This window comes from Natrix helvetica, assembly GCF_964273705.1.
Source record: "Natrix helvetica genome assembly, chromosome: 2".
In the NCBI taxonomy this organism is placed as follows: Eukaryota; Metazoa; Chordata; class Lepidosauria; order Squamata; family Natricidae; genus Natrix; species Natrix helvetica.
Genome location: NC_138552.1, coordinates 139,544,966 through 139,556,045, shown reverse-complemented (window position 1 = coordinate 139,556,045; position 11,080 = coordinate 139,544,966). Strand labels below are relative to the sequence as shown.

Here is an 11,080-nt window from a genome sequence, read left to right as displayed (position 1 = left end):
TGCATATATAACCTCTCTGAAAACCTGTTTTGATTTGGCATGGTCAGAAACCTCACTTCAACAGCGAAGAGCAAATAAAACTAAATGGACATGGACTAGAAATGTAGAGAGGATGTGTTATATGTTCCCTTTATAAATATTGTTGATATAAAGAACAAATATTTGCTGAAATATATTTAAAGTAAAACACTGTGCTTGCTTTTTTACATGAGCATCTTTTGTTAAATGCCTGGACTCGTTTCAGTTTGATAAATCTCAAGTAATTGTCAATGTGTAAACTGTTTGGGGCCATAAACATCTGTTCATTTTAAAGTACTCTTGAACCAAACTTCCAGACTATATTGTAGTTGAATATATGAAAGAAGATTGTCATTGCCACCTCCATGGATTTCAGCTGACAAATTGTTACTCCTAATATCCTTAATAGTCACTCAAATGTTTATATAAAATCATTATTAGCATGCCACTTCCAGCCACTGATCAAATCTTTCAAAACAGCATTTATAAAACTGGCAATTTTATTTCCCCAAACTTCTCAAGAGTTGTTAAATGTTCTATTTCAATCTCTTTGCCTACCCAAACATATGTAATAAACATACATATATACACCAACATACATATAATACATATGTATATTATATAATATACATATATATACACACCAAGAGAATATGACAGACAGGTTTTGAAAAAAGGTAAATTTAAAAAGTTTACATCAGCAGTAAAAGTGAATTAACATTCAACACACATTGAAAATTATCAAAAAGGTTAGTGACTATTGTCAATATTTTTAAAGGTTATCTTCAGGTCTACAAATTAGACACAATGTTCTTGTATTCCTTGCCCACAAAGTTCAACTTCATTAAACACTATCATCTCATTATAGAATTACCGTATTTTTCAGAGTATAAGATGCACCAAGGTTTTGAAGAGGCAAATTAAAAAAAAAGTAGGTAGGTAGATAGATAGACTGAGAAAGAGAAATACAGTAGGTAGGTAGGTTGAGAGTGAGTAGTTAGGTAGGTAGGTAGGTAGGTAAAGGGCTAGAGAGAGAAATAGAGTGTAGGTAAGTAGAGGGCTAGAGAGAGACAAATAGAGAGAAAAATGCTGTATTGTATAATATGCACCGATTTTGAGCCTCTTTTTTGAGGAAAAAAGGTGTGTCTTATAATCCGAAAAATACGGTAGTTTAGTGTCATTAATGATAAGATTGTTATAAATTTATCTCTTTTACATGTTAAAGCATAGCAATCCTTCCCATATTAGATATGTTTTGTTTGTTTATTTAGTAACAGTAAAGCTAAATAAAAAGTTAGCTAAACCATGGGTATTTAACACCTGCACTGAGTTAACTTCAGCTTAAATTAAAAACATATGCTTTCATTCTTTGCTTTGCTCCTGTTGACTGATAGTTGCAGTGTTGACAGTTTGCAGTGCATTATTTGGTCTGTAGATGAAACCTGTGCTTTCATCTCCCAATTCTCCAAGCTGTTCAAGCGAAGACACACAAGGACTATGTTCTTTCAGCATACTTGGTAATTTATTTCCTTTTTCCTGAATGCGGCAGGACCGTCTCACAGGTGTTAGGAATTTCAGATTTTTAATTGTAGAATCACCACACTGCAGCCTTTTTTTTGTGCTTGGGGTCAAAAAGAGAAACAATTTATGTATTTACAGGATTAAAATGCAATAATTCAATGTGGCTTGGCAACAGAACAACCTTAGTAAGTGAATAACAGTAATTCAAATATTAATTTGGCTTTGAATATTATTAAAAATACATTGCTTCTCTATGGATAATGCATATACTTCTTATTTCAGCCATGTATGATTTTATGAAGATAAAACCATGCCAGTTTAAAAGACTGATAATTTTGACTTCCAAAGCTGTTTAGAAACTATTTCAGGATTTGGTTTTTGGGCCAAAGTTGCAAGTCTTAGTCATTGTTGCGATATACCTTTTTATAATGATATAAGATCCAGATGGCTTGTTTTATTACTTCTAAAAAGTAAATGGAAACTCCTAAAGAATTGATTCAGTGCTTTTAACTTTATGGAGATCTGATTTATGGAGTTTACATTATAATTTGCAACTCCTAATTTATGACATAGTATCATATGTGAACTCAATCTTTTTGTATTACTGAAATTGAAATACTTTGAAATTCTAAATATGTTATATCAGTACTAAATATAATATTACCGCTGTTACTATTTAAAATATTTATACATGGCTTCTAGACATCTAGTAGCAAGATATTATTTTCCCTGAATGTACTCTATTATTCAGCAAGCCTAAAGGGAGGACAGATATGGTCAATATAATTGAGACACTGGTAGAAATCTTTTTAAAAGTATATCATGTTAAAATCAAATAGATTATTCCCCATGAAATATGTACAATTGTCTTTTTTCCAAGCTCTCCAGATGAATTAGACCCAGTGACTTTCCTGGCTAAAATTGATTGTCCTATTGGTCTTAAAGGAATTTAAGGAGTCCCAGGTAGAGTTTATAGGGTGCCATAGAAGTGGGGCGAGAGCCATGAACTAGTTGAGGTAAGGGATTGCTGCAGTGTGATGCAAACTCAGGAAGGCCAGGGAAAGAGGGTGTGTGGTTTGTGAGCAAAGGGGAGGAGAGGAAGGCAGGCTGTGTGAAAGCAAAACTATAGCTGGAAATGAAGGAGATTTGCCTGAATGACTTGCAACCTTCCCTGCTGGCTTTCCCATTGGCTTTGCTTGTGGGAAGTCAACTGGGATGGTTAAAAATGGTGATCATATGACTGTAGAACATGAAGCTAATGATAAGTGAATCAGTTGCCATGTGTTTGAAATTTGATGAATTTGTGCTTGAAATTTGCTTGGAATTTGTACACATGAATGCTTGTTCAGCACCATGGTAAATTCAATCAGTTGAACAAATACTTGTAACCAGTGGTGGGTTGCTAACCGGTTTACTACCGGTTCGCTCATGTGCGCATGCACAGAAGTGCCTGGGCGGAGCCTCCCGCTGCAGCCACTACCGGTTCAGTCGAACCGGGCCGAACTGGCCGCAATCCACCTCTGCTTGTAACTCAAGGACTACATACAGTGGTATTTAGTTTAAAACACAATACTTCTTTTGAAGATAGGCTATAATTGAGAGCCTGATTCCAATAGGTAAATCTCAACAAGGGATTTTACCTGCCAATTTTCATTAATCAGCACTATAATGCAGGGGGTCCCCAACCCTTGGGCCACGGACTGGTACTGATCCATAGCCTATTAGGAACTGGGCTGCACAGGCAAGCAAAGCTTCATCTGCATATAAGCAGGATCTAGGTAGTGCACAAAACAATCCCCCCTCCCCAAGTCCGTGGAAAAACTGTTTTCCCTGAAATCAATCCCTGGTACAAAAAAGGTTGGGAGCCACCTCTATAATGGTTTCCAGCTATTAACTTTCTTCTCAATCATAACCTTGAAAGTGGAGATTCCCCCTCCCCCCCCAAACAAACTCAAATTGGTCAGGTTCACTTTTCCTACCCAAATTGAGCATGATACCATCCTTTTAAGATTAAGGACAAAATCATATTAAGACTCACCTTTCTAAATGGGAAGTTGTTGACAAATTATATTTTATTAAATATGAGCCTTTTTCATTTTCAGGAGTTTGAATCTCTAGGATTCTATCATTCTCAGCATTCGTAGCAGTTTCTTCATTTTTTAAGTCTTTCTGCATTTGTTCTTTACTTTTGTTCTTTTTTTCCTTAGGAGAGTCTTCTTTGATTTTTGAGCAAATTTCTGTTGATTCTTGAAAAGCTTCATTACTATGCTCTACCTCATTAGTCAAACCGACTTCCTTGAAAGCCTCTTCAATCTCTCTTTCAGCTGGTCCCACAGGATTTCCAGTGTTTTCTTCCTTCACACATTCTGAAAAAATATATTCTGTCACGATATAAGGCAACTCAATATTTAAGACTCTTAAAAAGAAATTCAATGGGTACTAAAAATGGAGGCAAATAAAAATATCTATGTCGCTTATAACAAGTAAAATGCAGAGTGAAGCATCACTCTGCATCATATAGGGTCATGTTTACCAAAACAAAATTGAAGATTTGAGAAACTAATCAATAATATTAAATCTTACCATCAGTTTTTGGCAGATCTCGTCTAGCCTTTATAACATCTGCAAATGTATGACGCAGCTCATCCTTAGGCTGAAAAAACAATTATTAATTTCCAGTTAGATTAGGTAATTATTCTGGAAAATTTATGACTGCCCATCTCACTAACTGTGACTATAGGTGACTTACAAAAGTAAAACCCTAAATACAAAGCCCAATACCCCTTACCCCACACCAGGGGTCTGCAACCTTAAACACTCAAAGAGTCATTTGGACCTGTTTCCCACAGAAAAGAAAATACCAGGAGCTACAAAACCTGGTGGGCATGACCAACCCGACACTCATTCCCACCCAGTCATATGACCCCCTAGCCACAGCGACCCAGCTAGTCATTAGGACAGATAACCTACACCGGGAACCATAAAACCTTTTTGACATCAGCCCCAGCCGCTTCTCCATCACCCGCCATCACCCTTACTTGTCAGGCCAGGCAAGCAGTGACTGGGAGGGTAGGGCGAGGACAGCCAGTGGTGGCATTACGCAACAGAGAGCCACAGCAGAAGACCCAAAGAGCCGAATGCAGTTCCGGAGCTGCGGGTTGCCGAAACCCGCCCCACACACATGACAACAAACAAATCACTTGCTCTTTATCACCCTAAAGTCCTCGGGCTGCTGGCAAAACCATGCCTTGTAATTACTCACAATGTTATGAAAGATCAAATAAAACTGGAGATCCAGGTTCAAATTTCCTCAGATATTTATTTTATTAATCAGATTTATATGTCAACCCACCACACAGAGGGTAACACTGGACAGTGTAAAATAATACACTTAGTGTAATCTTAGACTCGTCACTCCCACATAAAATTGTTGTAACAGAAGAGAATTGGACAACTCACTATACCAGTAATGGCTAACCTTTTTGCCATTGTGTGCCAAAAGTGGGGGGAGAAGGGCAGGGGGGATCGTGTGCGGGCATGCCCACCCATAATTCTATACACGACTCCTTGTGCATGCACAACACCCCCTGCACATGCATGTGCAACCCCCGCCCTCACCCCTGCTTTTGGCACGGGATGGCACAGTGGACCAATTTTTCACCCTCCCCAGGCTCCAGAGGCTTTCTAGAAGCCTGGGGAGGGCAAAAATAGCCTCCCATGCCCCCCACGAGATACAGGCAAATCCAAAGTTTGGGAACGGACTTCCAACTTGCGCGATGGATTGTTTTTCGCCCTCCGGAGGGCAGAAAATGAAGGCCGAAGTTGCACTGGAGCTGACGGCAACGCCTCGGGTGCCCTAACAAATGGTTCCGCGTTCCACTTGTAGTTCGTCATCACAGAACTATACCAACCTGATCTCTTTAAATAAATGGTAGAACGTTTTTAACTTTTTAAAAATTGTAACTTTAAAAACTATTTTAACTAAACAGTTAAAATATTAGAAAATATATAAATATATACATCTCCCATTGGCCAAGCAATTGAAAAGAAATTTAGTGAAACACTGTTAAGGGTATTTACCTGCGCTCCTGCAAGAATTGCGTTTTCATAAATAGTTATTACTTTTTCTGTGGAGCGAAACTGTTCAAGACGCATCTGACACACCCAATACTTCGCAAACTTTTTTGCTTCTGGTATTTTCACTATCAGGTTTTCCAAAATGGAATATACTGTTTCACCTACAAAGCCCTGAAGAGAAATAGCAAGGGGAAAAAATGTACCAAATGTCTTTAAACTGTATAAATTCTAGAGAAATGTTACATTAATATGTTGCATAAGCACAGATTGCAGTTGATGTAACAACTAATTTGAAAAAAAAGTGACTGATGACCTATTTGCCATCTCATCATCCCCACTCATGTGATAGCAATTCAGGTGCTTAGTAACAGGTGTGCATTTGTCGGCAGTATCTTGCAGTCATATGATCCCAATTTGTTATTTTTCCAGGCTGCCTGACAAAGTCTATTGGGAAATTACTTGGTCACTTAATGACCAAGTGATTCACTTAACTGTGTGGTTCGCATGACTGCTATAAAAATTATCATAAAATTGGCTCTGGTCATATAACTCACTTTACAAGTGCACCACCATACATCAGAAATGCCAGTCTCAATTGTGGTTTTAAGCCAAGGACTACCTATAATGCATAAACTTCTGTGAATTAGTTTTATATTTTTATAATCCGGAGAAGAATGACTAGCCTTTCATTCAACACAAAACTTCACAAAGAATCTTCTGTATTGTAGTAATAAACATCTCTGTTATTCTGTACTGGGAAGGAACAGCTTAAGAATGGAAGCGAGATGGAATCATAAGGCTCTTTTATTTCTAACAAATGGTTGCCAACGGGGCAGCTAACAGTGCCCGTTCAGCTGACAGCAACAGCTGACGCCCTATCTGACAGCTCCTTTTATACTCAGCTGTCAGACAGGCAGCCAATCAGGTTTGAGCACAGCGCTCTTTAGGAAGCGGACCAGAGAGACGACTTCGAACACAGCATCTGTGTTCCACAATTCAGTCTTTTTTCCCTATTCAGGACAGATCCGATTGCTAGTTACAATAGAAAATGACATACAAGATTTTGTTATGATGTAGCCTACCAACTCTCTTCACATTGATCCATTATAAGACCAGTTGTCTTGAAAGTCCAGTATGCTTAGTACCTTCAGAATTTATAGCACTGAATAAAGTACAAAAATGTTATAAAAGTTAATTCAACAGTATGGTAGTTTATTTGAACATACCTTTTCAATGAGATTCAAACATTCTGCAAGTGTCTTATTGATCTTATCACTAAGCAGTCTTTGTTCGTCTTCTTCAGCAATGGTAGCCCAAAAGGATTCAGCTGGCTCTTTTATAGTTTGCTGGCCTGTTGTTTTAGGCTGGCTTTTTGCAGGTATGGTGTTATGTACCTTCTTTATCCCTTTTGAAGCCTGCCATTCAGCTAGCTGAACTCTAAAAGATAAACATTTAAGTTGATTAGTACAGCATTTTGCTTTTTAGCTAGAAATAATCATGTAACAGCTACCCAGTTATCTAGCCAGTTAAATGAGAATGTCCTTTAATTCACAGATCCTCATATCTATCTCAAAGAACGTTTACATTACAAGAGATAAAAATCAACTATTAAGCAGTTAATATTCAAAATTGCAATTACAAGTCATGATTGTCAGAAAAATAAGGCAAAGATAGTTGCTGTTTTGCAGCTATCAGAGCTAAGCTGAAAAACCCACAGCTGCCTGTATTTTTGTGCCATCCAGCGGTCAACTGGCAATTGCAGTTCAGATCCGATGGCCTACCAAAACAAAACACTACTTCCAGTGAAAGCACAGAAATAAGCCTGTAAACCTAAATGGCGTCTAAGATTTCGCATGCATAATTATGTTGGATCACAATTATCAGGTATATACATTAGAGCATAAGAAGTATAATTTATCAGACTGGAGGGAGCACACAATTAAGCATTTATCTTCTGTAATAAAATGTGAAAGCATCCTATTTTCAAAACTCAGTATGTGCAATTGCTTTAAACTTGACTATTCAAGGCCAATTTAAGACAAAGTGAATAAAACATTCGAGTCATAAATATGACTATGTGATGGTGAGGCTACAAAGGTTTATTTTCTCTTGTACAATCTGCGTTTTCATAATACGTTTAGTCATAAAGCAGTTTGCTCAATTTTGGTGTATCATATTGATCAAATCCAGCTAAATGAGATTTATTCCATAAAAACTAGCAAGCAAGCCATAGCTTGATATATTATATAAATAGTCTGAAAAATTCCAACTCTTTTTTGATGTTGTATTGTCCCAACACAATTTGATATAAAAAATGTAGGCATTTACATTACCTTCTCACATCTAGAGATGTCTGAGCTTTTGATTTTGAAGCTGACATAGCTTCAGAATGTGGCACTTTTAGGCTTCCACTGACAGTTTTAGATGAAGCAAGTTTCTTTGTCCTCGGGACAGGATCATTAGCATTGATTGGAGCAGTCTTTAATAGTGATTTCCGATTGCTGAAACAGTTCCTTTGGGTTGTCCCAGGATTCTCTGGGCCACCACTAATAGATTGTTTCTCTTGATTCAGAATCGTTTTGGGCTGATAAACAGAAACTCTCACAGTACTGGTCTGAAAAGGGGTGGAATTTAGGACCTTAGGAGCACAAGCGTTGCCAGTGACTTTAGCATCCCTTATGCTTGTATTAGTTGTGGCTGATTTTACTCTTGATTTAGGCAGAGCAGGAGGAGAATTTCTAGGCTCATTTGCTGGAACTTTTCTGAAGGAGTTTACCTTAGAAGAAACTATTTTGCCCCGATATGAGCCAAGTATACGTTTATCTGAAATGCATGGAACAGAATCAGAGACATCTGCTTTTATCTGTTTCTTTATGTTTGCTTTCTGTAGAAAGGTCTGAGTAAATGACACAACCTTGGATTTTATTGCTACAGATTCAGGATCTGCTACTGTCTTCTTGTTTGGAGAATTACTATTTGTATCTGTCTTAATTTGTTTCAATACATGGGAATTTAAGTTTTTAGGGGAAACAAAGGTGTTTTCAAGTATATTGTCTCCTTCGTTCCATATGCTGGTAGATATGCTGGCATTTTCTTTGTCTTCCTGAAAAAAAAATAACATAGCATCAATTAAACACAAACATTTTGTTCTAAAATACTCTTTAGAGTGGTGTGAGGCACATGGTATCTTTACATACATACATGTAGTATTTTTTCACTTTTCATCCATTATAACATACTAGAAAGCTATGCTTGACTTATCACAATTGGGCCAAAATTTATGTTGTTAAGTGAAAAATTTAAGTGATTTTACAACCTTTTTTGCCACAGTTGTTAAGTGAATCACTGCAGTTATTAATACTAAATGAATCTGGCTTCCCCCATTGTTTTTGCTTGTCAGAAGGTTGCAAAAGGTGGTCCCATGACCCCAGAACACTGCAAGGGTCGCCAACTGTGAAAAATGGTCATAAGTCACTTTTTTCAATGCCATTGTAACTTCAAACGGTCACTAAAGGAACTGTTGTAAATCAAAGACTACAAAGATATTCAAAGATTCATTGCATATCCAGAATTTTAAAAACTTTAATGTACAAGAATCCTGCCTGGCTTATACAGTACCCCAAAATCCTTCCTTACATTTCATATATATTTTGATATAGCAGTTATTTTAAAAGGCAGACATTCCCATATCCCATCTTCTCATTATTATATAAATCTGACTTCAGCTCCAGTCTAAAATATCAATGATAGCTTTTAGGACTTACCATTTTTGTTGTTGACAAGAATTCAGTTTTTGAACTTTCCTGGATTTTCTAAAAAGAAAAAACAAAACCATTTCAACTTTTAATATAAAGCCTCACTTACACAATAAAAAAGGTTTTAAACATAGCAATTCTATACATTTTGCTTTCTGGGGTTTTTTCTGAAAAGGCTGCAAAATATGCAAGAAACGGTTGAACCAGAATAAACCCATTCAAGTTGCACTACAGGACGTCACAGGCTGTTTTGTGCTTGAATGAAAGACTGATGCTTAAATCTTAAATCATAACCAACCAAGCCCAAACACTGCCCCATTCCCCAAAAGGAAGAGCTCCTTTTCCCCGCTTCACTTGTTCAGTTAGAATCGAAGACTATTCCATCCAACAAAGTGGAAAACTTGTCCTTCCACTAAATCCAAATTAAACTTGCTTTTGCTCAGGTTTTCTTAACAGCTGCACCCCATCCTACCCCACCTTACGGCGCTTACCCACCCGCTTGTCTTTGCAAAGGAAAGATTCACCCGCAGAAGCGACACAACCGACTCACCGATGTCCCGCACGGCCGTTTGAATTTAATCTCGCGCCTCCCCTTCACGTGGGCGACACGGCCCCTGCCGATTGGTGCAGACGGGGGCTTGAAATTAGCCAACCAGGGAACAAGAAGATGTCATTCGGCTCACTCTTCACTCCAGCGCTCGGCAGCCTGTGTGGTTCTTTTGAAAAATGCATGCCGGCTGTTACCATCCTCCCCCCCCACCCCACCCAACCGTCCACATTGGCTCTTTTATGCATACAAAGTTTTGCGTTTGCCTATACCTCGTCCTACTCGCCTTTTTTCTTCTGTAATTTGTGAGTTCCTTTTTTGGAACGAATGCATGCTGTAACACAACTTTGTGCAATTCGTTTTTCGTCTTTTCATTTTGGGAGAAAGGAAGGAAAAATGGGGTGGGGGGTGGAATTGTTTCACCAGCTTGGAAGGAATTGTTTCCTTTATACGTACAGATTTACAATCCCATTAAAACTTCATGGCTTTTACTTTTAAACATGCTTATTATGTTCAAAGGTTACTCCACACTGGGCAGGTGGGAATAGGGGGAAATATTCTTGAGATATTTTAGAAAAACCCAAAGGGTGTGAGTGGGCAGCAAATAAGAATTTAAATAAGCACACATGCTTACTCAGAGCTATATCCAAATGTACTTCTCAGATTTCGTTTTGGTAGAGATTAATTGAAAATTTGCCACTATATTCCCATCTCTGAAATTTGAAACATCACAGCTGTAGATCATTAATTGAAGGTCTAGGGCAGTGATGGCGAACCTTTTTTGGCTCGCGTGCCAAAAAGGGGGGGAGTGCAGCGGGGGGTTGCGCGCTGGCATGTCACACCCATAATGCAATGCATGATCCCCAGTGCGCATGTGCGCATGACCAGCACTCCCCCTCATTTTTTGTATGCTTTTTTCACCCTCCCCAGGCTCCAAGGCTTTATAGGAGCCTGGGAAAAGCGAAAACAGCCTACCCACCCACCCACCCCGGAGGGCCTCCGGAGGCTTCAGGAGCTTCCCTGAAGCCTTTGGAGCACAAAAAACTGGCCCTATGGGCAAACCAAAAGTTAGCACCAGGACTTGCTCGTAGGGTCAGTTTTAGCCCTCATGGGCCTTCCAGAGGCTTCCCTGAAGGCTCTGGAGGGCAAAAAACACAACCCT

General features: G+C 38.5%; 1 protein-coding gene across 4 annotated transcripts; it reads right to left on the bottom strand.

Moving 5' to 3' along the window:
* Window positions 1–286: 286 nt before the first annotated feature.
* Window positions 287–10,008, bottom strand: CKAP2 (cytoskeleton associated protein 2). Of its 4 annotated transcripts, none has more exons than XM_081944993.1 (8): window positions 9,922–10,008; window positions 9,381–9,428; window positions 7,950–8,719; window positions 6,843–7,053; window positions 5,620–5,787; window positions 4,123–4,192; window positions 3,578–3,920; window positions 287–1,639 (listed from the first exon to the last, which is right to left on the bottom strand). In XM_081944993.1, the coding sequence occupies exons 2-8, from the start codon at window positions 9,381–9,383 to the stop codon at window positions 1,381–1,383; spliced, it is 1,824 nt and encodes a 607-aa protein (XP_081801119.1). In that variant the 5' UTR covers window positions 9,384–9,428; window positions 9,922–10,008; the 3' UTR covers window positions 287–1,380. The 4 variants fall into 4 exon arrangements, with proteins under 4 accessions (XP_081801119.1, XP_081801118.1, XP_081801117.1 ...); XM_081944992.1 differs by having other exon boundaries at window positions 9,863–9,922; XM_081944991.1 differs by having other exon boundaries at window positions 288–1,639; window positions 9,867–9,975.
* Window positions 10,009–11,080: the final 1,072 nt, after the last annotated feature.

Excerpts from the sequence above, each read along its gene's own strand:
- CKAP2 (XM_081944993.1), bottom strand. Across the intron at positions 7,054-7,949 it reads ACATCTCTAGATGTGAGAAG|AGTTCAGCTAGCTGAATGGC; the intron begins GTAATGTAAATG and ends TTTATCTTTTAG. Across the intron at positions 5,788-6,842 it reads GTTTGAATCTCATTGAAAAG|GGCTTTGTAGGTGAAACAGT; the intron begins GTATGTTCAAAT and ends ATTTCTCTTCAG.